The following is a 25921-nucleotide window of genomic DNA, read 5'->3' as shown; positions in this document are numbered from 1 at the left end:
TTGATGCAAGCAAAATAACTTGGACTCCAGTGTTAGCACCAAGGCATACAGGGGATTAATCTTCATATTTTTAGGGAAATACATGGTTTATTATCTACAAGTTAAAATGTCGGTTTTGAAAATCAAATGCTACATAATTTGCGTTTTGCACAAGTTAATAGGACATTGGGACTGCTTGCCGTTTATTCTAAGAAACCCATTACCTGCCAGTGAAAACAATAAAAAATTAATTATCAGGCCCCTATTAATTAGACGTTTATCGGCTCAATTTATCTTTCAGGGCACATTATGTGTTGACTAACGTGAGGAGGCAGCTTCTAAAATACTAGAAAATATAAGTATTGTGGCTCAAAACCCAATTTCATGATCGACATTTTTAAGCTAATTGCTAGACCACCATCACGGACTAATGGCAACGTAATGGTCATGGGGTGTGAGCATCGTGTGACCGGCAGAGGCCGGGGTCTTAAGAGGTACGTTTTCAGAAGGCTTTCATGTGGGGCAAGAACCATGGTATCCCCAGAGACAAGCTCTTGCTGTGGAAGAATGCTTCTGTAACTTAGTTTCCCCATGATGGGCTCTGTGCAATTTGTGATTTTGCGGTTGGCAGTATTGTATTCACAGAGGTCACCACCACCAAGCACCATTTGTGAAATTACTCTTTTGATGTGCCTGCTGCAGCTGGAACTACTAAAAAAAACACTTGCTACCAGAGAGTGAATAACAATTTCAATCAAAGGAATACAAGAATTATTTTCCTGTACTGAGGTTTTGGGTCTGCTCAAGGAGCACTTCAGTCTCTCAGTTAGGGAGAAGGTGCACCATATTGCCCTCACAAGGGCTTTACGCAATTGTAAAGGTTTTAGGGCTGGCCTGCTCTACTGGGTTAGTGGAGTGGGGATGGCCTGTGATGAGTCCATGTGATGGGTAGGTTGAGTGGCTAGAGGGGATCCCCTCAACACCACTCCCGGGCCCAACATCCACTGGCACAGGTTGAAGCCTGACCCTCCCCACGCCACATAATAGTCGTGTTGAGCGTCCATTACGCACAAGGTGTTTTACAGGTTTTATATAACATTTAGTCAAGGATATGTCCTTTTACACCTTTTCGATAAACAACTATAAGCTTGCATTACCTTACTTTTTTGTAATGGAACGCTAAAAATGAACAAGCCTAGGCCACATTTCTGCGATTGGACACTTAAAAAGAAAAAGCTGTAATGAACAAAGCATGGCATTGCATTTTATTTGATTCAAATACTGAAGTGTGAAGTAAACAGGAAATGGATTGTAAAAATGAATAGCACTTTCAAAGCCGCTCCGAGTTTCCCAAATCTCTAATGCGAGGCAGGCAGCTCACTGAGCACATCAACAGGGATAAAGCAGAAGGGATGGCTTCCCATATTTAGCCCCGAAGCTCTGGAATCCACTCCCCACCACTCTCAGAGCAGAAACTTCTTCTCCTCGCCTTTCCTAAAAACCTGAAAACTTCCCTCTTCAACTAACAACCTACCTTCCCTCCTTTTATCCTGCACATCACCATGTCCTATGCAAATTGTTTTTATATAAACTGCTTTTATATAAAATGTACAATATGCATGTCTGCTTACATGTAACTAAGCTCCGTCTCACTCTCTGTACCAAGCGGCACGATGCCTGCGGGCTGTTGCGCTAGCTGTTGTATAATTTGAATAAATAGATAAAGCAGGCCACAAGTGTTTGTAAACCAAACCGTGAAATAACATTTACAAGGCCCGTCATCCAAACACTGTCATGAATTTCATGCAATGTGACAAATGCATGAAACAAACAGAGGGCAGTGAGAGAGATGGGGCACAACAGGGTGCAATCAGTGAGAGATGCAGAAAACCAGGGTTCATTGAGGCGTGAAATGGGGTAGATCCAGGGGGTAACAGGGCAAATCCGAGCATAATAGGAGTAGTGAGGGGGACAATTCTAGGGCAATGAGAATACCATGAGCACGGGACAACTTACGAGGCACTGTAGATTGCACCTTGCCAATGTACTTAAATGCAATGTGTTTGAGCATTGGCATCTCCATTTTATCAAGACACTATAACCATGCCTATATATAGATCGAAGCACAATGCCTGGTGCAATATGAATGCCAACATAACGTAGTTTACTGTCACATCGGCATGCCGGAGTTTGAAACTGGCATGACACTGATCATGTAATTACCTGGGGCAGTTTGAAACGGACCTACCAATGTGGAAACTGACATATTGATATATTTTTGCCGGTCAAGTGGCACAGCGTGCAGAGCCTGCTAACGCAGGTTCGAATCCCAGCAGGGCCAAACTCAGCCTTTCATCCTTCCGAGGTCGATAAATAAGCACCACACACCGTGGGTAATAATAAGCAGCGCTCAGATACCTGAGGGTTCGTAGCACTATGTAAATGGCAAATTATTATTATTATTATTATTTTGTAGCTTTTAAGATTCAGCTTTTGTGTACTCTTTTTGAAAAAGGATTTTAGTTCAGTGTCACAGAAAACCACCCGATCACTCTGTGCACCCTCGAAATCAGTGGGAATTGAAAAGTTCAATTTCATCCCTGCACAATGAATTTAACGAGATAAACGGGTTCAATCTCATCTATTTAAGAACAACATTTTGATGAGACAAAAAAATCTAAGTTTGCGTTAACATTATTTCACATATTTAGTTGTATGTGCCTTTGTAAACAATGTGTCGAGTGAAACTCTTCGGCAGGTGTAGATCTGTTTTAAGCAATACCACGTTTTGTAAAATATTTTGCTACACCCAACTTTTATAACTTTCAGTATTACCTCACTGCAGCACACAGCTGAATAATCAGGTGTCAGCTTATGCAGAAGCCAAGCACTAATCTTGACTCATTCTGGCAACAACATTAATTTAACGAGTTCAACGACAACCTGGTGTTGTCACTGGAATGATTATTTCACATCCAAGATGAGTCGTCCATTACTGTCACACCAGCTAGATTACTGTAGTTTCATAGGCACCATGGGTTTGAATTATTAGGTGTTGAGGCTATTTTTCTAACTTTAGGTAACTTATGCAAATATGGCCGGAGGAGCCGTAAAATGAAACTATATTTTGACAGAGACTGGCAACCCCCCCTGAGATAACTGCTTTCAATAAATGCACTGAAGAAGAGAAGCTCCACAGGGCCTACCTGCGAGTCCATTGAAACAGGTCCAGTGTGGGTGCGAGGGGCATGTGAATCTTTTTTGGGGAAAATGTCATCCAAATCCATCCAGCGTGTCAAATGTTTTTAGCAACAGATTTTTGGGAAGCTTCGATTTGCAAAGGTTTCACCTCAACTATACGGCGGGGAACGCCTATATATATTACATAGGAACCCTTTTTTTGTCCCAGTAAACTGTAAATGTAACCCCCCTTCGCCTCAAATATATGGTCATGAACTTGATGTATACTTTATTATGGTACGATTTGTAATATGGATTTACATACCAATTGTACAATTTAACTTGTTTATTTGAGCAGTTAATACTTACACACAAGTGAAGAACTCTGGTTATAGTATAGGTTGGTCTGTGATGAAATAGTTCTCTCCAGATTCTTTCTAGTTCTAATATTTTGATAACGCATTATTGCATAATCCTTTTTTTTAATCCTATAAAAACCATAACCGTAAACAAAATGGTCTCTGTGAACTCCAGGTACTGCTTAAACCGGTCCTTTAGTAAAAAAAAAATCCAGTTTCTCCAAGACATTCATTTAGCACCATGGTTAAGGGAATATAAGTGTTTAAAAACTAATGCCTATTATCTTTCACACAAATATTTCCCCTAAGGCTTAAGGCCTTTGGCAACTAAAGTTTTAGAAAATATAAACCAGGCACCTACGGCAACACTTGCAGGGAATTCTATTTTCATTTTATATTCTTGCATTTCTGATTCTATTCTATTAGCAACGGGGGAAGGGTGCTCAGCCACCAGAGGATCTTCACCGGTGACACCATCTTATTTTGCATGTGGATAGGCAACAGGGAGAGCCCTCCCTGTTGCCAACTCATCCCCCCAAAAACAAACCCTTTCCCCCAATCCCCACTTACCTGCTGGACTGGATCTTTGTGCTCCAGTCCCAGAGCTCTTCCCGCTCCCGGCCACCATAGAAATGGAAAAGGGACCTATCCTTTTTCCAATGTTGGGATGCATGTTTGTTTTTTCCCCCCACGCAAACCGTGGGGTGCGAATAACAATCATGCCCCAGCAGCAGTGCGCACATAGACGCTAAAGGGCCTGCATCCCTTGCCAAACACCTCGCTTCACTCGGGCCTGCCAAGTCTCTGGCTGGCAGGCCATTACCAGCCATGTACGCCCCCTTGCTAGGGCATGATTACTACATTAATGACCATGAAACGGGGGCGTGCATTAAGTGGTAACCAGACAGGATATTTAAAACTAGTGAAATGCGATTGATGATTTTTGGCCCCTCGTCCCCCGCATCCCGGTTTGGTAGTAGAACACTAGCCGGGTTTCAGGTTCATGTGCTTTTTTGATTGACCCGTACACGCTTTGCTGCTATACTTTTATTTAATTCATTTATAACGCGCTGGAACATCGCCAATAGGCATAGAAGCGCGAGGGCAACCAACAGAAAAACAAAGGCAGACTTTAACCGTATGAAGACAGCGGTGGGGTACAGAGAGAATTACTCAAAAAGGAGAATCTTCAATAGGAGTTTGAAGGACGATAGAGTGGTGCATATTCTCAGATCTGGAGGCTAGGCATTCCAAAGCTGAGGGGCTTCTACAGAGAAACATCCATCCAGAACCTGTGATAGCTTGGCTGTAGGTACTTCCAGCAATCCCAAGTTGTTAGACCGCAATGTTCGCCTGACAGGGAGGTAAGTTAGCCGTTTTGCCAAATACACAGGACTTTCCTGTAGAGGCACGTGACCTTCTTACCGCAGAGACATGATCAGCTCTCCAAAGGCCAGTAACTACTCGAGCAGCATTATTTTGGACCACTTGCAGACGGTTGAGCTCTCCTTTACTGATGCACTGCAAAATGCTGGAGCAATAATCCAGACAGGAGCCTATTAGCGCACTAACCGTTGTATCCAAGAAAGTCCTAATTTGTGCCAGTAACTTGATGTAGCAGGATGATTGGGATACAAGACTGCTAACATGTGATTTTATTGAAAGTTCAGAGTCCAATACCATACCCAACGTTTTTACTTCGGGTAAAGTTGCCAGCTGACAATCAGCAACTTGAAAGGTGAAGTAGGTAGAGGCAATTCTTCGCATCTTAGATGCCGTTCCGACCAACATGATTTTGGTTTTTGCATTAAGAACTAGCCCATTAAGTATCATCCAATGTTGGATTAGATCATTGGTGCTGTTAGCAGTCCGCAAAGCGAGCACATATCGCCAGTAAGGGGAATAAGGCACTGGGTATCATCCGCATCATTTGCATACCCAATGCCTTCTGCATTCAAGAGATTGTTTAATAGTTTCACTCTTCCCCTCTTCAATGTTGGGGACACAGGATTCCCTGCGGTACACCAATATCCAATTCACACCCTTCTGCCATAGCATCCTCATGGAAGACTCTGGCAGTTCGATTAGATATGAATGACATGACCCATCTCCATGCACTCTGGAAAAAGAGGCTGAGTCTTGTAATCTGGCAGCCAGGATGGAGTCATCCACAAGATCAAAAGCCACCGTAAGATCAAGCAACATCAAAGGGAGGCTTTACCCTTATCGAAGAGCTGAGGAATAGTTTTTAGATCCAAAAGAGTAGATTCAGTGCTATGATTACTTCTGAACCCTGATTGTTTAGCACCAAGGATATTATGCGTTTATAGAAATTTTTGAATTTGGTAGTATGCCACCTAATGCAGGATCTTCAGAAGAAACGGGGAGTTTGTTATAGAACGACAGATACCCGGCAGATTGGGATCAAGCAATGTTTTTTTCCAGGGGAGGTACTACCCCATGCCTGTTTAATCGATGTAAGAACCAAATTCTCCCCGATAGAGAGGTTGACATATTTCATAATCAGCGGCGTAAGAAAGGCTGCACACAACTTCACAATGGGCGCAGGGCAGCTATAGTCTTTGCAAGTTGACTCAAGGGGTCAGGGGGTTGGGGGGGGTGGAGGTACAGGGGATTCGGCAGCAATATTTGTACACAAGGAGTGTGGGGGGAGCAGGAGGGGCGAGGGGCCTCAGCATGAATACCATTGCGCTAGAACCTGCCCTCACTGAAAATTGCTCTGCATCACGGGCAGGTTTTAATTTTTTCCTTTCCATACAGACCACAGTATTGTTTATCCCCAGGGAGCGGGGGGAGAAGGGAGCACAATATGCAACTGTCCGGAAAAGTCTTTGAGCTTTAGGACCACACCACTGGCGATGGATGCAGCATTATAGCTTAGCAACAGATTTTAATTTTCATCAGGCCACTAGATCTAGTCTGAACTAAAATGTCGTGACAGTCTCCTTTAGCCTAGGGGTTAGCCAGAGTTGCGTTGTCTCGGAAGAGAAGTACACCAACCTAAGGAAGACGACCGAGGACTGGTTCAACGCTCAAGGCCACACGATCTTAAACAGTTATGTACGTTTAGAGGTAGAGTCTGTGCATGGACCCCCGAAAGGCGATTTCCCCCTTCCTACCCACATTCTAATAGCGTATCTAACAAATGAAATGTGCCAACAAATAAAATGGGGTGGAGTTGAACCACAGTCACCATCAAATGCTAATGGTGTAACCCCTTTAAAAAAAATAAAAAAAAAGTCTAAAAACAGTGCCTCCCCCTCCCCTCCCCAAGCTCTGTCTGCCTGATGGCAGGCTATGCCTGATCATTTCAGAGAGTGATGATGATGAAACTGATTCTATGTAGGTAGAGTCCACAGTTCATACCCTCTGAAATTAGTTTTGGGTGGCAGCTGGTCTCTGGACTCTTCATTGCACATATGAGATCTATGAGTGTAATCTCACTATAGCGACTTCCAATGTGTGTGCTCTACAAGTCACTACAAAGGTATCCAATGAGCAAAGATTTGGGAGAGTGGAAGGCAGTTGAACCGTGGATCCTAACCTCAATGTAATCAATTAGGACAGCTTAAAGACCAAGTCGAGCTACCGGAACAGATTCTCCTCATAAGGTCTCTTCTTGAGGGGCTGCAAAGAGCTAGTATCTTGAGGGCTGAAGCGCACCCATGATTGTATGTATAAATTGAATTATAAAAGGTTTCTGCAGGGAAATTCCACAGCTGCCTGGAGTTTGGTTCATGCACATGGCAAGATTCATGTACCGAGTTTTGTGTCTCATCTCATGTTACAGAGTCTGCTCATGGTGGTGCATGGTTAGGAACTATATTACAGGCCTTGATCAGTCCCTTGATGGGACAGCGAAGCTCAGCGCACAGAGGTGTCGTGAGCAAAGGTCTCAGCTCTTTTCCCATTGTGGGTCTAACCCAGGTTACAAGCCTCCGGTACCAGTGGCTTCTGTACACTTACCTGGTAAGGGCAGGTGTGGGGCGCATTATCCAGGATGACCGTTTTTGCCAGGTCCCTCTGCAACACATTTAAATTCTTGATATAGTGGCCAAGGAAGCAGATGCAATCCTCTTGGAAGAGACGGTGCCTGAGGAAATAAATGGAGAGATTGAAACAAGTGAGGAAAGAAACGTATTGCAGCAAAGGGGCCCAGACAGCTGTGAAGAATACTTAAATTAACACTTTCAGCAATCCCATCACATTTCTATTGCTCCAGATTTCACTGCCAAACTACACACTGTTGTCCCAATTGAAACCCAGCTCCTGCAAACAGCTGTGCGACAAAGAAGGGAAAATGTCCTGTTGCCGTCCATGCTGGGTGGAGAAAGACAACCTATTAGCTCAGATCAAAAGAGGACCATCTAGGAATAGCACGAAAATGTGGAATGATCTTTCACAAAAAGACAGAACCCGTCTCAATACACACTAGTGAAAAGACTGTACATCCATATTAAGGAATATTACAAATGTGAGGAGCCCTGTAACTGTCTGTGATCCTGTACAAAAGGGGGTAAAAAGATTGCTTCTACAGGTCCCAAAAGGAAAATATTATATTCAAGGAAGAAAAAGAATGAAGAATGATCCATCAACCAACAAGACTATATTCAAGGAAGGCATGATTGGTAGTTTTGTTTTTTGGGATTTTCTCAGCTCCAGCTAAGCCAATGTAGCTTAAGAGTCATCTGATCTCCAAAAAATAATGGCCAGAGTCTATGCATTTTAGAAAACAAAAACATCCCCATAGGGACACAGTCATACCGAAGTACTTCAGCTTTTTGATGTAGGGATCGTTAGCCAATCATTCTGCTGCTGAGGAACATCGGCTTTGCCTGCAGATCAAAGTCTACTCGTCATGCTCTTGGCTGACTCCATCTTGCCCAAACTCCCCACCCCCGCCCGCTCTACCACACCATACATGCCACCATCATCCCTTCCATTAAGGAGGCACTAGTCCAGGTTTCAACTTTCAATTCTAGGACTTGTCCTGGATTTCCCCCCCCCCCCCCATCATAAACCTAGTACTACAAGCCCCAGAATGCAAAGTAAAAACCAGGTTGGAGCAGTGTCTCTCAAATGAAATGGATAATGTTGGCATGTATGCCTCACTTCTCTTGCTCACACCATCAGCAAAAGCTCTCAAAATGCAGCCTCATTGCACAAATAACAGTTCTTAGGAATATGCATAAGAAATTCCATGCTTCATAGAATTTTCAGACACAAGTTCTAATGCAATACATACACATTAATTTATACTTTGAAGGTTCTGACAAATGTAAGCAATTCATCAAAATGTTGTCAACGATTGAACACCACAAATACGAACTTTGGTTACTGAATTAATTTACTTTAACATTAACATTCTGCTTACTAAAATAGTTTTCCTTTATTTAAGGATCATTGGTTAGCTTAATGGTAAGCATTGTACGTCATTTTATATGTTTCAGGTTTAAGAACATTCTGACGGCCAAGGTTGTTTCTGGGTGCTTCTAGATTTCTCCAACTAGCCATCACCCTGTGTTTTCCCTCCATCAAGTATGTTTCCTTTGGGTTTTCCTTACGAGCCCATGAAAAAAAGAGATTGGGGATTTCCCTCATCCAAAAGGGAGTCAGGAGCTTGGGGACTAAATTATTTTTGGTTGCATTTTGGGTTAGGATTCATGTTCGATTTGATTTACTAATTCCCTGTAAAGATTAATTTTGGAAGACGACAGTAGCAAGACAGCCAGAGGAGGAGTCACACGCAGCCCAGCACATCAGAGTTGGGCCTGGACCTTCGGGCACTGACCTTATCCTGGCTGGCTCATGCAGCCCTTGCCACCAAATGTCTAAAACTACTACCTGGGAGGGCCGCTCCATCGGTCTCTCTGCCTATGGCCATGCAGTTTTACCATAGGAAGAGATTCCAGATTTGGTTGCAGAGGGTAGACGCCGATTCCTGACACTAACCCGCTTACAGTTCTTTCAGACTACCTTTTGGATAGTAGCTCTGTGTTGAGCACTGGTCTCAGAAGCCACAATCCCTTTCAGATCAGACTCCTTTGTTAATACTACTTCCCATTCAGGTAAGTGGTACTAGGGATAAGTTTCTGGGAGACGTCTGGAAGCAAGTGAGGAGGAAAGTCAGCAGAAGGGAGGTGTGTAGAGAATTTAGCTAATGTAAAAAGATGTATACAAGTTAAGATACAATATAAAAGAATATAATGAAGATATATTTAGGATTTAGACCAGGACTATTTTATGGGGAGATTAGGTTCCTGTGCTAGGTAGTTTAGAATGGGTATTTAGGGAATAGTATAGATAACACTTCGTTCCACTTGGCAGTGAGCCCTATATCCAGATGCATACATTTACCAGGGAGAAGCTTACCTTCGATTTCTTTTGGTTTAGCTACTTTGTGCAGGAGACCTTAGAGTGCGATTGCATACCAGGAACCGAGATTCGCTTTGAAACTGTGATTTACACTAATTCCACAGTTAAAAGCAGCAATATAACCCATCAAGTGGAGGTACGCAAGTGGAGAACATGTCTGCAAGTGGTTCGAGAGGTTTTTTTCAAGTTTAAGGCATAGAACTGATGAGTAATTTCCCCTTTGTGTCTTCTAGTCCAGTAAGCAAATCCAAAAAGGTTGTTTTTCACATAGTATCTCATTCCATTTCCAGGTCATGTATGTGGCCTATAGTGATTCACGGAATTGGTAGATGTTTTGGCAATGCTAAATGCTAGATATGGGAATTTCAGGTAGTGTTTAGGCATTATTTCCTTTTCTTTTAACTAATGCTTATGTGGGAATCCCAAGCCATGATGGAGGGGCTGAGAATTATTTGATTGGCTGAGGGAACAATGCAGAGGGAACAATGCAGAGGGAACAATGCTTTTGGAATGCGTTTTAACTGCCTGTCATCCCATGTAAGTGAGTGGCAGGTCCAATTATTAAAAGCTCATTAAACATTAAATTAAGGCCTAATTTTAGAGATCTCAAGAGGTTCAACAAGTGAAGAAAGAAGACTTTAGCAGCTAACCAATGTCGTGAGAACAGTGGTCCTAAGGTGGGAGTGCTGGAGTTTGAGAGACAGTGATAATTTGAACTTTGGAAGTTAAGACAAGTTAATCAGCAGCAGCATTCACAGTTGAGGACTGTAAATAGTTAATCTAAACTTGAAAACTTGCTGAGCAGCAGCATGTGTAATAGACTTAATCACAACAGCGGTGTGTTCAGCTGATAGGCTCCGTTACAGAAGCACTTGATGTTTATGCAGTGTGCGCGCAGCAGAGAGCGAGGAAAATACTTATTTTTTCGGAAATTAAAGCTCTGTAGTGCCGAGATGCTTTTTGTTTGGGAAACGCTTGAAGAGCAGGGATTTAAAAGGCACAAAGCGCAAGTATGTGAGGCTGCACGCACATCTCAACTCATACACAACATGACAAGATCTTCATACTCCAACGAGGAGGCCCCAGTGTGCGTCGTCAAGCATAGGCAGCGAGTAACTCATTATCCGTGTGGGGCAAAAGCACTCAAAGTAAAGAAACCTCGGAGTAGCCATCTTCTTCGTCACACTGTTTTTTTACCCTTTGCAAAAGTTACTACCTACTTCAGGAACCAGTAAGAATTTTCAACTGAGGATAAGTTCTTTTATAGAAAGCCAGACAAGAAAGAAGAAAAAAAAGCAAGAACACATTCAAGAACTCAGTATATAAGAGAACAATTTAATAGTTAGCTTAGTATAGTTAAAGATTGGTTAAGAAACTTCAATTCTTCATGGAGAGAAGAGCGGAAGCATCCGTTCTTTTTTTAAAGAATGCCTATGCTAGATGCTGAGAGGCTAACAGGTAAGAGAGGAATCTGGGGAGGAGAGAGGTAAATGTAATAGAGTTTGCAATAAGACTGTAGAGAAATATTTTGTTACTGTTTTTCCCCCACTCCAGATGCCCAGAGACCAGAAGTGAGGCAAGTCTGTTATCCACTAGCCCTTTCCCTTCTCTGGGGTTGCGACTCAGCGGTAGCTTCTTGGGTTGTGTTGGGGACGTCCAGAGAGGGTCTGTGGATTTGGGCCCCTGTGGATTTGGGCGAGCCGGACATGATAGGATGAAAGACCCATGATAAAATATCCACCTGAGCTGTGATGATCCCAAAGAAGCCTGCGGCCATCTAGAAGGGATTCTCAGGACTTAGCATTTAAGGGTAGAGGAATTTAAAGGCATCTAATTTACAAACTGAAGGGGAACCTGTATCACCATTACCTAGGTAGAAAAATGTCATCCTTGAACCCACAGAGTTGGCTAGAGCAGATTTATTGGGAAGTGCACAGCAAGGAGAAAGAGTAAAGGGGAAAAAATTAGATCACAATTTGTGCCAGTACCTTTGGCGAAGCCTGAATGTTTTGGAGGCGATATTAAGAATTGTCAGATGTTCCTAACTCTGTGTCGGTTTCATTTTCTTTGCAGACCAGAGGCTTTTATTTTCTGACACGGTCACTTTTATTGGTGGGACAAGAAAATCCAATTTTGAAAATCTAACTGCTTTCAAGAGGGTGTTCAAGAAAATATTTGACAGACGTCGACTCTCCCAGGAAGTTGATGGGGGAGCTTTTGGAGTTGAGACAGGGAAGTAAATATCTGGTGAGTTACAAAACTCAGTTCAAGTCTTTAGTTCTGGAAAGCAGATGTCCTGAAGAAAACCAAGCCTCTGAGGTCTTGGAGATGACTTGAAGGATGCCCTAACTACTAGACCCACTACTTGTGAGTCTTTGATTAATTTGGTAATGCAGATAGACTTTCGCCTAAAAGAACGAAGGGCAGGGCATATATAAGGGGTTGTCAAAACCAGAGTTGTTAGTAGAAGCGAGAGACAAAGGAAGTGGTGAAACAGTGGTTGGGGACTTACGAACAGGGAACCTAGAGAGATCAGGCAAGATTATAGGACCATTGTCCAAGGAAGAGATGGACCGGCGCAGATTGAATAACCTTTGCATGGAAGACAGGGCATTTTGTTGGGAATTGTCCTTGGTTTACAAAAATCTTTCAGCCATCAAACTCAAGATCACAACAAGTAACCAACACAATTCATGCGGTGGTTCCTCACATAACCCTTAATGTATCCTTGTCAGTTGAAGGGGAGTGGTCCGTTAGCAATTGATTTAGGGGCTACAGGGAATATTATGGATTGGAATGTGGTTAAAGCCATGAATTCTGTTCTTAAGAAAACAGGCAGAATAAGTTAAAGCTGTGGACGGAGCTTCTAACAATAGAAATGGAAATGCCAGGAGGTCATTGGGAGGAAAATCTTTTTTGAATAGATACTCCCCAGTTGAAGGTAACTTTAGGTATGCCCTGGTTAACTTATCACAACCCAAGGGTAGATTGGGGAAGAAGGATGGAAGAACTTTAGTCAACCTTTTGTAAAAAGAACAAGGAGTCAAAGGATTCACACCGATGTGGCTATCAGTTTGATGGAAGTGGGAACGTCAGTACATATGAGTGGAGCAGCCATTGGAATTCTGCCTGAATGTTATCAAGAGTTTGGTGATGTTTGTCCGGTCCCTACCAGTTAGATCCACTCTGGTACGATGTATTCGCAGGTTTGGGGGAGTGTTCTAGTTTTCAGGATGGTCTTAACAGAGTTTTTACACAAGAGTTAGGCAAATGTTTATTTACTGTTGATTATGGGCATTGTATTTATTTATCTCATTCTGATTTGAACCTTAAATGTTTTCCGAGTCTGGAGTTCAGCCCAAGCCAAGATGGAGGTAGGGGAGCTGAGAGAATATTGGTTGACGCCAGCACCTAGAAATTGAATGCAGTGTTCTAAACTGCCTTTTATTCAGGTAATCAAGCAGGAAGGTCCTGTTTCTAGAAGCTCTCCAGTGTAATCTTGTTCAGCACTTGCTAGTGAAAATTCAAGTCGGAAACAAGTCTCTGAGTTTGGAAAAGCAGCTTGGTGGGATAGAGAAGAAAAAAGGTGAAGTACAGCGTGTTGCCCCAACCCCCCCCCAAGGAAATTAAATAAATCTATGTTGAAATAAATATATACATATGGAGCACTCAACAAAAAACCTATGTGCGCTTCCAACTGATATTTGGAAGTCTGCGTATGTTGAGCTCAGCACGCATGCGCGGCTAATGAAGGCTTCATTTTTTCTCCGGAGCTACGAGCTTCATACTTCTGAAAAAAACGTGTTTGTCAGGGTTGCTATATTTAGGTCATATAGTTTTACATCTGGGAAGGTGGTTGGTTGGAAAAAGGGTTACGATTATGTTTTCTCTGAATTTCACCCTTTAATGCAGGTTGGGCCTTAACTTGGTTGTTTAGAGTATTGACAATTGCCCAAGCCAAGATGGAGAATCGGGTCAGTGAACAGATTGGATGAGAACTCCTTTTGTTCAGTTGGTAGGAGTTCTCAACTGCCTTTCATTGTCTATCTTCAGCAAAGCAGGTCAGGATTTGAGAAGTTCTAGTATATTTGACATATATCCAGGGGCCTTACCAGGATTCAGGGAGTTTGAATGCAGTGAAAACTTCATTTTCTAAAGTGAAATGTCAGCTTTTTTCTTTCAATTTTTCATCTTTTGGAACAGGGAAAGTTAAACTTTATGTACAAAACTTTAATTTAGTTTAAGAGTGGTTTTGTGGAGTGCAATAAAGAAAAGACTGTTTATATTTCCATTTATATTCCGAGCGCAAGCCCAACGAACTGTGTTGTCAGAACTTAACGCTCGGGAGGTAAACCTTTGCTTCTTGTAAATTAAATTGACAGCTATCAGCTGTAGTTTTACAAGCACTACACGTTCCCTGCAAAAGGCTTCCCAGCATTTAATCTTTAGGTTGCGGTCACCGGCTGCACTCATTTTTTTCTTCCTTTTAACTATGAACAAGGCGGGAAGCTTTTTTTTAAAAAAAAAAAAAAAAGTTAAGGCATTTCATTTTTCGTTGCGGTCACCGGCTGCACTAATTTTTCACCTGTAAACTTGAGTAAGTCACTAATATTGGCTAATCATCAGAGACTTTAGGGATGAGGACTAAGACAATTGAAGCCATGGCTACTATATCAAGCCTGCACAAGAAGCAGAGGAAAATTGAAGTTCTCCAGACGCTTTTTTCCCACAAAGAAAATGTGGGAAAAGGATGTAATCTACTAACCCTCGAAATAAACAGAAATCTATTAGTAAAGCTGTGGAAATATGACAACCAGAAAACTCCATGGAAGATGAGGGCCACAACCACAAAAAAGTCCCTTAAGAAGGCAATTACGGAGGGAAGCGACAAAATCACGCACTAAGCCATCCTCTATTGTCAAACCCAAGCAGACCCTGAATAAATGGGTATACTTTAAAAAGGTCAATCAAGACAATGAATTCCAACAAGGACACAATATAGTCATAGCCCCCTTCTTTGGACTTGCTTAGCCATAGAAGTAACATGAATCTGCCACTAGAGACATTCCAAATAGGCACATGTATGAAATTCATCTAAATGAAACCTCTGAAAGAAAGTCCATTTATAAACAGAGGTTTTTTGCTATGTTTGCTAAAGCAAATACCTTCACTGAAATCTATTACTTCCACAGACATTCTGTAGAACTCCCAGAGAAAGACGGCCCACAAATTGGGCTTTAGTGGAGTTTGCATATCCTTTAGTAGTGGAAATCGTAGCTGCAAATTTTGAATTACTACAAAGATTCCGCTTTAATTTAATGATTAGCTACAAGCATAGTCCATTTTCGACACGCACTGAAATTATCTTTCCTTTACCCAATAAGACTTCCAAGACTGAACCTGGTCACCTAACTGAAAGAGCAAGCCTTCTATCTTGTACTGCAGACTATTGTTAATCAAGCACAGGTGCCGGTGGAATGTTGGTTTCCTGAAATAATGTATTTAAAATCATTCACTCATTTGCGATTACCCCCAAGAGCGGAAGACCTATAGGAGCCCTTTGCATTGGTGCGAAGACACATCTCGGTCGACGCTAAAGGTGGGTCCTCCGAACACTTGTAATGAGTGCCATAGTAGGGGGTCTCTCTCTGTTGGAGGAGATATTGGTAATTAACCTATACAATCCCCCGGGGGGTTTACAAACAGTTGGCATTCAACGCAAAATAACATTATACATATATCGAATGACAGGATAAAGGAGAGAAATGTGGTAATCTTAGGTGACTTCAATGACAGAAATATCGAACATTTAATGAGGGAAAGATTATAGAACAAATCATTTGGCATCTAATGAACTGCAAAAAGCTGCATGGGATGGAAAATGGGGTAATAAGGGGATAGATTGGGTGAAGTTCTTAAATAAATTAGACATGGGGTACATGAAGATGTCTCAGAGGAAAGGAGATGCCAAGATCTAAACCTGGTCTAATGGTAAGTTGAACTCTCACCTGGACTATATCTTTGTGACACTCTTAGAAACATCTCCTCCGTCATTGAAGTCAATCCTAATGGCCTTAGTGACCATGCTGCCTTGCGTGGAATCTGAGCTATGAAATAGTGTAACGCTCACCTGAGATCCACGGGGACGTCACTCTGCCTGTTCTGACCTCTTACGACCTCGAACCTGGAGTCTACTCGACTGGAGACTGGGCCTGAAATGCAGGATTGGTAGAGTTTAACTCCCTATTGTCTGTGTGCTTGAACCCCTTCTTCCCCGGGGTCCAGCCCTTCCCTTTGATCCACAGCTCACCTTGTTTTCTCAGAAAGTGTGCTCTCCGTCCTGCTTTCAGCGCAGGGGCGTGTTGATTGATGCAGGCTCGTTGCTGCCTAGTTACTTCACTGGCAAGAGTCCGACAGGTAAGTATAATGAGTCTTTTGAACAGTTCTCTAACTTCGTTCCTTTCCTTCCTTAGATGATGACCGGCATCCGGGGATGGTGACGTACTGCTGAGATGATTAGCGCTGAAGATGAGTGAGAGCACGATGCAACCCTTTCGTATTTGTATTGAACAGAGTTCTTTTTCTGTGTCTTTTAGGTGCCGTGACGTTTTCAACGTGGGTGCCGGCTATGAAGAAGAAATGCTGTGAGTAAGCGCGGTATGCAGCGCCTCTAGATGTTTCCACGCTAAAATGGAGTGTCTTTTCCCTCTTGCAGATGGATGAGAAGTTCCGGAGACAGAGATCCCCCAGAGCGGCTGGGATTCAGGTAAGCGTTTGAAGCTCGTACAGTCTTTAAAAATAAGCGAAGATTTACTGAATGCTTACTAATGCCTTTTTTCTGTTCTTTTGCCTTTTCCTTAGGAAGTGGCGTGCCGGGATGGGAATGACACCGCCGAAGATGCCCGCAGAACAGAAGGAGCGATAAATGATGGGCAGAAGTGCCGCAAGGTAAGGCTGTTCCTAACAGTGTTCTTGTTCATGCAGGAGCTGAGCGCAGAAGAAAGATGCAGGCCTACTGGAGACCGATCCGAACACGGTGAGTGTCACACCGCAGGTGCAGAAAACGCAAAGCATGTTTCTCAGCTTGGGCGTGGCTTAAATAGTCTCTGGGTATCCCAGGTGTCTCTGGGCTGAACCACACCCAAAAGACTAGACTGCACATGCAGTTCTGCGAACCGAAATATGTGGGGGCATCCATCTTGTCCCCATCAATGCACTACAAGTCCAATCCCCAATGTTATCCTATGGGAGTGAGTGAGTCTGGTGCCACAAGTGCCTAGTCTGACTCCAAGTGGGCCTTTGGAGGGATGGAGAGGCCCTTGAGGGCCATGTAAGTGATCGTGTCCTGGCTCCAGCCTGACATCTTGGAGGGCTGGGGGCATGAGGGGTAGGAACCATGACACCACTCCCCCTCACGCCCCAAGGCCCCTCTCAAGGTGGCTCTTCTGTCTGGTCCTGGTTTGTTTGGATGGCGTTGATGAAATCGTCTAAGCATGCGAGGTGCATGGATGTATTCACAAGGCTCCCATGTCCTGTCTTGTGGACCATAACCCTTCCAGTCTACTAAGTAGCATGATTTGGATCGGAGGTACTTTGAATCCAGGATGTCCTTGACTTCGAATTCTGGCTCCCCAGTGACCACTACTGGCTGCGGTGGCGTTGCTACCTGGGTCACAGGTTGAACAGGTTTAAGGAGAGACACATGAATCTGCATGTTTGACGGCAAAGCTAGTCTGACCGCCACAGGATTTATCACGGAGGTGACGGTGAATAGACCCAGGTATCTTGGACGGAAAGTTCGGGTTCCTTTAATGGACATGTTTTTAGCACCAGCCAGACTTTGTCTCCCACTTGGTAGTTGGGGGCCTTTGCTCAGTGTTGATCAGCAAACTTCTTTTGGCGATTCTTAGCTTGAAGTAGGTGTTCAGCTGCCCTTATAAAGGTTTGAGAAATGGTCGTGTGCAAGGTTTTGACTGCTGGCATTTCCAGGGTTGTAGGAACGTCCAACTCAGAAGTACGTGGGTGCCTGCCATACATGGTATAAAAGGGTGTCTGCCCAGTGTTGGTGTGTAGGGAATTATTATAATCATATTCAGCTATCCATAATAGGTCGAACCAGCTTCCTTCAGCTTGGTGTAACATGCAACGCAGATATTGCTCGAGCGTCTGATTTGTCCTCTCAATTTGACTATCCATTTGGGGATGGGGACTGGTGGATAGCCGGATGTAAATCTGGGCCATAGAGCAGCATTTTCTCCATAAGTTAGATACAAATTGAGTACCGCGGTCTGAGACCAAAACTGAAGGAAACCCATGGAGCCGTACGATGCCTTCAAGAAATACCTTTGCCAGAGTGGAAGCATTTGGGAGCCCCTTAGGAGGAATGAATGTCCCATTTTTTAAAATAGGTCCACGACTACAAGAATAGTGTTAAACCTTGACTGGGTGGTAAGGCAGTAATAAAATCGAGGGACAACTTGTGCCAAGGTGCTGGTGGGATTTCCAATGGTTGTAATAGCCCAGCCGGTTTCTGCATGGATGACTTGTTTTGAACACACACTCCACAAGATAGGATGAATTGGATAATGTCTTTACGCCACGTGTGGGCCACCAATAATTTCATTTCATCTTAGCTAGGGTTTTAGCGATTCCGGGGTGACCGTCAATCAAGGAATCATGATAACCGGACATGACTTGTTCTTGCTTTGGTAAGAATAAACGATTCCTGAACTAGGGCAACTGATCTTTTATCATGTAATTTTCTCCTTGTGCCCTCCACGCTTGTAATTGCTCCGGACTCCTCAGGTTTTGGATTTCTTCATGTAATTCTTTCTGAGTTATGGTTGCTGTGATTCCTAGGAGCTTGTCACTCGGGATGATTGCTATTGGGTCAGGGGTCTGATACCCTTGCTCTTCCACCCCCATATGGGAAAGGGCATCGGCCTTCCCGTTTTTCACCCCTGGTCGAAATGTAATCACGTAGTCATATTCAACAAAAAAACAAAAAAAAGAGCCCAACGTAGTTGTCGTGAGGATTGGGCCTTTGCCGTTTTTAGGTACTGGAGGTTCCGGTGCACAGTTATTACAGTGATTGTGTGTCTGGCGCCCAAGAGGTTGTAGCCATGAGTTCTTTTTCTGTGATAGCGTAATTGAGTTCAGGGGGTGTGAATTTACGTGACTAGAAGGCAACAGGGTATAACTGGCCCGTTTCAGGGTCCTTTTGTGAGAGGACGGCTCCCATAGCCATGCAGGAGGTGTCCGTTTCCACCAGGTATGGGAGATCAGGGTGAGGGTGGCGTACGATTTGGGCAGATGTGAATCTTGCAGGATTGGTAGATTTTAACTTCCTATTGTCTCTGTGTGCTTGAACCCCTTCTTCCCTGGGGTCCAACCCTTCCCTTTGATCCACAGCTCACCTTCTCGGAAAGTGTGCTCTCCGTCCTGCTTTCAGCGCAGGGGCGCGTTGATTGATGTGGGCTCGTTGCTGCCTAGTTACTTCACTGGCAAGAGTCCGACAGGTAAGTATAATGAGTCTTTTGAACAGTTCTCCAACTTCGTTCCTTTCCTTCCTAAGATGATGACTGGCGTCCGGGGATGGTGACGTGCTGCTGATATGAGTAGCGCTGAAGGTGAGGATGCAACCCTTTCGTATTTGTATTGAACTGAGTTCTTTTTCTGTGTCTTTTAGGTGCCGCGACGTTTTCAGCGTGGATGCCGGTTATGAAGAAGAAATGCGGTGAGTAAGCGCGGTATGCGGCACCTATAGATGTTTCCACGCTAACCTGGAGTGTCTTTTCCCTCTTGTAGATGGATGATAAGTTCCGGAGACAGAGATCCCCCACAGCGGCTGGGACTCAGGTAAGCGTTTGAAGCTTGTACAGTCTTTCAAAATAAGCAAAGATTTGCTGAATGCTTACTAATGCCTTTTTTCTGTTCTTTTGCCTTTTCCTTAGGAAGCGGCATGGTGGGATGGGAATGACACCGCCAAAGATGGCCGCAGAACAGAAGGAGCGATGAATGATGGGCAGAAGCGCCACAAGGTAAGGCTGTTCCCAACGGTGTTCTTGTAGGAGCTGAGCACAGAAGAAAGATGCAGGCCTACTAGAGACCGATCCGAACACGGTGAGTGTCACGCTGCAGGTGCAGAAAACGCAAAGCATGTTTCTCAGCCTGGGCATGGCTTAAATAGTCTCTGGGTGTCCCCAGGTGTCTCTGGGATGAACCACACCCAAAAGACTAGACTGCACATGCAGTTCTGGGAACCAAAATATGTGGGGGCATCCATCTGGTCCCCATCAATGCACTACAAGTCCAATCCCCAATGTTATCTTATGGGAGTGAGTGAGTCTGGTGCCACAAGTGCCAAGTCTGACTCCAAGTGGGTCTTTGGAGGGATGGAGAGGCCCTTGAGGGCCATGTAGGTGATCGTGGGGCTGGCTCCATGATCATGAGGGGCAGGAATCATGACAAATAGCGAACATCTCACGTAGGATTGTCTTCAATGTAGAATATATTATTTCAGGAAACAGGCTGATATGGAATGCTGGGAACATCAACAAATTGAATTCTGAGTTAAAAAGAGGAACAACAATTCTATATAACATTTAATAAGAAAACATGATTGGAATACAAGTAATTTAATTGGTGATAACAATGATCGAATTCAAATGAAAAAGGGCGGACACACCTATGGGAAAACGGGTCTGGAACTTTTTGATGATAAAATTGCGAAAAGGAGGAAGAAGTTTCATAGAGACAGAGCAACACAACAATAAATCTCTCACACCGAGTGAGAGATAGTTATTGTACCAATTTAAATCCCATTATAAAAACTGGCTTTGCCACCATAAAAACAGCCTGACCAACATGAACTGGCTTTTCCTACTTAAATTGATGAGAACAAATGATAATGGGAAATTCTGGTACAATTATAGAAAATCTCTCAGGCGAAACTCCTAGTATTAAATCCGATCCCTGGAGTAACTTGGGCTGAATACTTCTCTAATCTACAAATGTTAATGGAGAGAAAGGAGAACAGTACTTACACCAGGGTGGTTTGTGTATTGAAGTGTTTCAAGAGGCGGATATCTTTAAAAGAATCACCAAATGTAAGGGACCACAAGCCCCTGGACCAGATAAATGAGCTAATGTTGTAATAAAGAGCTACCCGAGTATTGTACTCAAGTCTTGGCTAGGGCAGTTGCCAACATTCTAGAAACTGGTGTTTTCGAGCATGTTGGAAGGAATCCATCATCCCTGTATTTAAGTAGGGTAACAGGAATGATCCAGCTGCTTATAGACTCATCGCCATGATGGAACTCCTGATGTAAACAAGTTACTGGACTAATATTGGAAATCTGGAATAGCTTGATAAAAAAAAGAAAGAAAAAGAAATAGGCATGCTGCTTCCTTTTCAGACAGGATTTAGACAGGGCTGTGGCACATCCCACAACCTCTGGGCTCTAAACTACATCATGACAGACTAAACGATATCCAGCCTCCTAGGCTCCATATATACTTCATAGACTACTCATGTACATTCAATAGTCTCCAGACCTATTGGGGAATTGACCCCAATGTCCTCCACGTCATTAAATCCTTATAAACGTATAATACAGTTTCTGTGCAACTGGATTCTGAGGGCACCCTTTTGTCTTCCATTAAAGTAAATACAGGCCTGAAGCTGGGTTGTGTTCTCTCCCCTTTATTATTCAACATCTATATGGCACACCTAGATGAGGCCATAAAAACAGCGTGCACTTTTCCACCTCGCATAGGACACAGCAATAACATGGACGGCATATCCGGACGATTCCATCTTTTGGATTATACGACAATAGGTCTTTAACACAATCTTAGCATTGGCCACCTATGTTTCTCGTAACAATATGAAAATGAACACCTCTTAAAGGTTATGATATTCAGCAAAAGACATCACAACACTAAATTTAGCTGGAAGTTAGAAATGGAGACACTGGAAGTTGTCAAATCCTATATTTATCTGGGTATTCCAGTGACCTCTTCCATGAACATCCCTAGCATCGGAAATAATGTTACCTGTAAAGTAATAAAACGATGGGCAGTAATCAAGAACTATATTACCAGAAAGTGGGGCCAGAACATAGAAGGCAGAATTGAACTCTACAGAATGGGTAATGTACCTTGTATTTATATGCTCTGAAGGACTCTCCACAAACATGGTAAACTGGTTGGAAAATTGGATGGTAAATTACTGCATTATATTATGGGAGCCCCCCCCCCCCCCCCCCATCAGTACCGATGCAGGAATTATGCTATTAACTAGGTACCACTTCTCTGCGTACCACGTGGCTGATGCGTGTAACAGAATTCTTGATTACCCTTAACAGGGCAAGACATATCTCTCATGCAAACGTTCACTGGTGTTCAATACACTCAGAACGTATTATATCAAGATCTGGAAAAAACAGTGATTAGCTTCCTGGATGGAATAGATTGTTCCCTACTGACAGAGTACTTATACGTTCTTCTCTGGAGCTTTAAAAAAGAAAGCTCTAATATGGGAACGCTCGCACAATGTGGACAGATTAGGATGCAAGATTATGTACAAGGAATTCTCCTTCCAGGACTTTTGCCCTGGCCTACCTTATACATACTTCTCTATGCCATGTGGTAGAGAAGAAAGGTGCTTTATCAGTTGCTTGCACCTTACTGGTCCCACACTGGGCTATATTGGAGCATGGAAGGACATGAGCATTGAAAACAGATTGTGTCGTCTCTGTGGACATGAAATTGAGACAAGTAAACATATTGACTCACTGTAATGAGTTATATGGAATCTACAGGACGAGCTATGGTAGATATGTTTGCACTAACCTAGAACATGAATCTGACAAGTTCTGGAGCACCTTGTTTGGAGCAGAGTCTTTGGTTATAAGTGTGGCAGCTCTACATGTTTAGGAGTTTGCTAGAATTATTGAGAATGTGAGATGAAACTATTGTGGATCCGCCATGGATGTATTGTGGGATTGACGTCGGCCTTTCTTTTTATCTTTTTTCACCACTTGAGAAGTTGTATGTAATTTCTTTAATGAAAACAGAAAATGTTGTGCTCTTAACTTTCCACCTTGTTTAACATGCAGTTAAGAATGTTATGCTTTCTTTTAAGATGTCATAGTGAAAGGTTTATTTTTCTAGTCTATAGTGTTTGAGGTATCTAACCAATATAACACTTAATAAACAAGAAAAGGTGGAGTCTGGAAGCTGAGGATCGATTTATTTCAATTGTTTCTCAGGCAAAGGATCAGTTTCGAAAGAGGGGACTACAGGTGATGTCTGAAGCAGAGATTCAAACAGATTAACCAGGACCCTGAACAACAAATAGGGGATGTTCTTCCACATTTGAATTCTAAGTTATATATAACCGCAGGGAAACTCAGAAGACATCTTGAGGGAATGTCATGAATCCAAGTTAGCTGGGCATCTGGGATTTTGAAAAACTCTGGAGTTGGTTGGTAGGGAGTTGTGGTGGGAAAGTCATGAGACTGGATACATTGAAAGATATAAAGTCCAGTGAGGTGTGAGCGCGATCTAAGTCGGTGGGGGAGGGGAACCTTTGGGTCTGCTCACTCCTTTGCCAAGACCCCCCAGTCCTTGGTACACCATCTCCACGGACTTCATTGTAGACATTCCGAAAGTGTGTTGGTGGCGGCAGATCTGTTGACGAAAGCATATCATTTCATCCCTATGAAAGGAGAGGTAACAGCAAAGGTTTTAGCTCAGTGGTTGAAATGTACAAAAGGAACTATGTTTCCTGCTGGCCTGACTCCATCGCCAAGCCCCCTCCCAAGTACAATACAAACACCCAAACCAATGCGCCTGCTGTTTTAGGGAATGTTCAGCACAGTGCATTCAAAGTGCAAGTTTCAACTTCTTTCTACACTTGGATTTCAAAAACAAAATCATTTTGGAACAGTTTATTTTAAAAATAAGAGTAGTGGAATGATCAAATGTAATTTAAAATAGTAGAGGAGCACCGCTCTGAACTGCTCCTGCTCACTTTTACCACTGTTTCAGATAAAAGCTTTTGGCAAGATGTGGTTAGGTTAGATGGTCGGTTACATGGACTACGCACTCCAATAATTTCAGGTCGAGGGTCACAATTCATCTCAAAATGTTGGAGGGCCTTCTGTAAAGAATTGGGGATTGAGGTTCAATTGTCTTCAGGTTACCATCCAGAGACTAATGGGCAAATGGAAAGAGTAAACCACAAGCTTGAAAAGTATGAGGTGTTTCCTGCAGGGTGGAAGTAGTTGGGTGGATCTTCTGTGGCTGGCAGAATTCAGTTATAACAACTCAGTGAAGGACTCAACTAATCCTTCACCTTTCATTTGTTAATATGGGCTTAATCCACTTTTTAAAAGACATGTTTTCCTGGAAGAATTCTAATCCTGATGTAGTGGACAGGTTAAATTGCATTAAAAAGAAATTGGGTGGAAGCAGAAAAAGCAATTCAAAAGAATAAGTTAAAGTACAATCAATTTGCTGATCAGAAGCACCATGTTAGTCCATAGTATCTAAGTGGGCAAAAGGTTTGGTTGTCCACTAAGTATTCAGCCCACGTTCTGCTGGACCATATGGAGGTGGTGGAGATCATTAACCCGGTTACAGTGAGGGTGAGGTTAATGTTACCCTCTATAATGAAGACACATCCAACCTTTCATGCAAGTTTTATTAAACCATGCTCAGAGGGAATGCAGTTGGGTAAGCCTCCACCTAGAGCGAACACAGAGGATAAAGGTGAAGGGTTTGCAGGTAAGAGTATTTAGGACTCAAGAAAGGTTACAGGTAATCTACAGTACTTAATTAATTGGAAGGGCTATGGTCCTGTAGAAAGTCTTGGGAAGCCATTGAGGATGTACATGCACCCAGTTTGATCCAAAGGTTTAACAGCAAACAACCATGCACGCCTGGTTCTGGGACATACCTTTGCCAGGGGCGGGAAGGGGTACTGTCAGGTCCTGTAGATGACCTTTTTGCGATTCACTGGATTGGGAGATATTTTGGCAGTGTTAAATGCTAAATATGGGAATTTCAGGTAGTGTTTGGGCATTATTTTCGTTTAACTAAAGCTTGTGTTAGAATCCCAAGCCAAGATGGAGGGACTGAGAACTATGCGATTGGCCAAGGGAACAATGCTTTGGAATGTGTTTTGAACTCTTACCTGCCTTTCATCCCAAGTCAGTCAGTGGCAGTACCAGTTATTAAAAGCTCCTTAACTTAAAGTCTAATTTTAGAGATCTGCAGAGGTTCAACTGAAGAAAGAAGACTTTAGCAGCTAGCAGGTGTCGTGAGAGCTGAAGTCCTAAGGTGGGAGCGCAGCAGTTTGAGAGACAGTATGATCATTTGAACTTTGGAAGCTAAGATAAGTTAATCAGTAGCAGTGTTCACAGTTGAGACTGTAAATAGTTAATGTAAACTTGAAAACTTTCCAAGCAGCACGTTTGTAAAAGACGCAATTGCTAGAGCGGTGTGTTGAGCTAAGAGGCACCATTACAGAAGCGCAGAGAGGAAAATACTTTTTTCGGAACTGAAAGCTCTGTAGTGCTGACTAGCGAGGAGGCCCCAGTGCACACGGTCATGCATGCGCAGTGAAGAGAACGAATTAACTCTGTTTTCCATGTGAACGGAAAGTAAAGGACTCAAAAAAACTTCGGAGTAAGCACCTTCATATTTTTTTTTTTTTAACCTTTTCCAAAGTTATAGCCTACTTCAGGAACCAGTAGGACTTTTCAACTAAGGATACGTTCTTTTATAGAAAGCAAGAAAAGAAAGAAAAGAAGAAGCTGGCTATTTCTCAGGTAAACCTCCACATGGAATCAATCAGTTGTTTTCCATGACCATCAGTCTGGCATTAGAGCATCCAGAGGCACGGAAAATGTTCTTCTGAACACCTGTGAAGACCTGCTCTCAAATCTTTGACACTAACACTCCCTCTGTCCTCATTCTCCTTGATCTCTCCTCTGCCT

At 43.1% G+C, this 25921-nt stretch overlaps 1 protein-coding gene across 8 annotated transcripts in view; it reads right to left on the bottom strand.

The window, feature by feature from the left end:
- Window positions 1-25921, bottom strand: part of LOC138568884 (CTD small phosphatase-like protein 3) — a 668014-nt gene that overhangs the window by 137791 nt on the left and 504302 nt on the right. For all 8 annotated transcript variants that reach the window (XM_069646683.1, XM_069646699.1, XM_069646692.1 and 5 more), the window contains exon 10: window positions 7506-7632. In XM_069646683.1, coding sequence (XP_069502784.1) covers window positions 7506-7632 — 127 coding nt within the window. The remainder of the gene's footprint in view (window positions 1-7505; window positions 7633-25921) is intronic.

The sequence above is a fragment of the Ambystoma mexicanum genome, chromosome 1p (assembly GCF_040938575.1).
Source record: "Ambystoma mexicanum isolate Mex_15411 chromosome 1p, UKY_AmexF1_1, whole genome shotgun sequence".
Taxonomy (NCBI): Eukaryota; Metazoa; Chordata; class Amphibia; order Caudata; family Ambystomatidae; genus Ambystoma; species Ambystoma mexicanum.
Note: the sequence above shows the minus strand (reverse complement) of the source record. Positions and strands in the feature narration are given on the sequence as shown.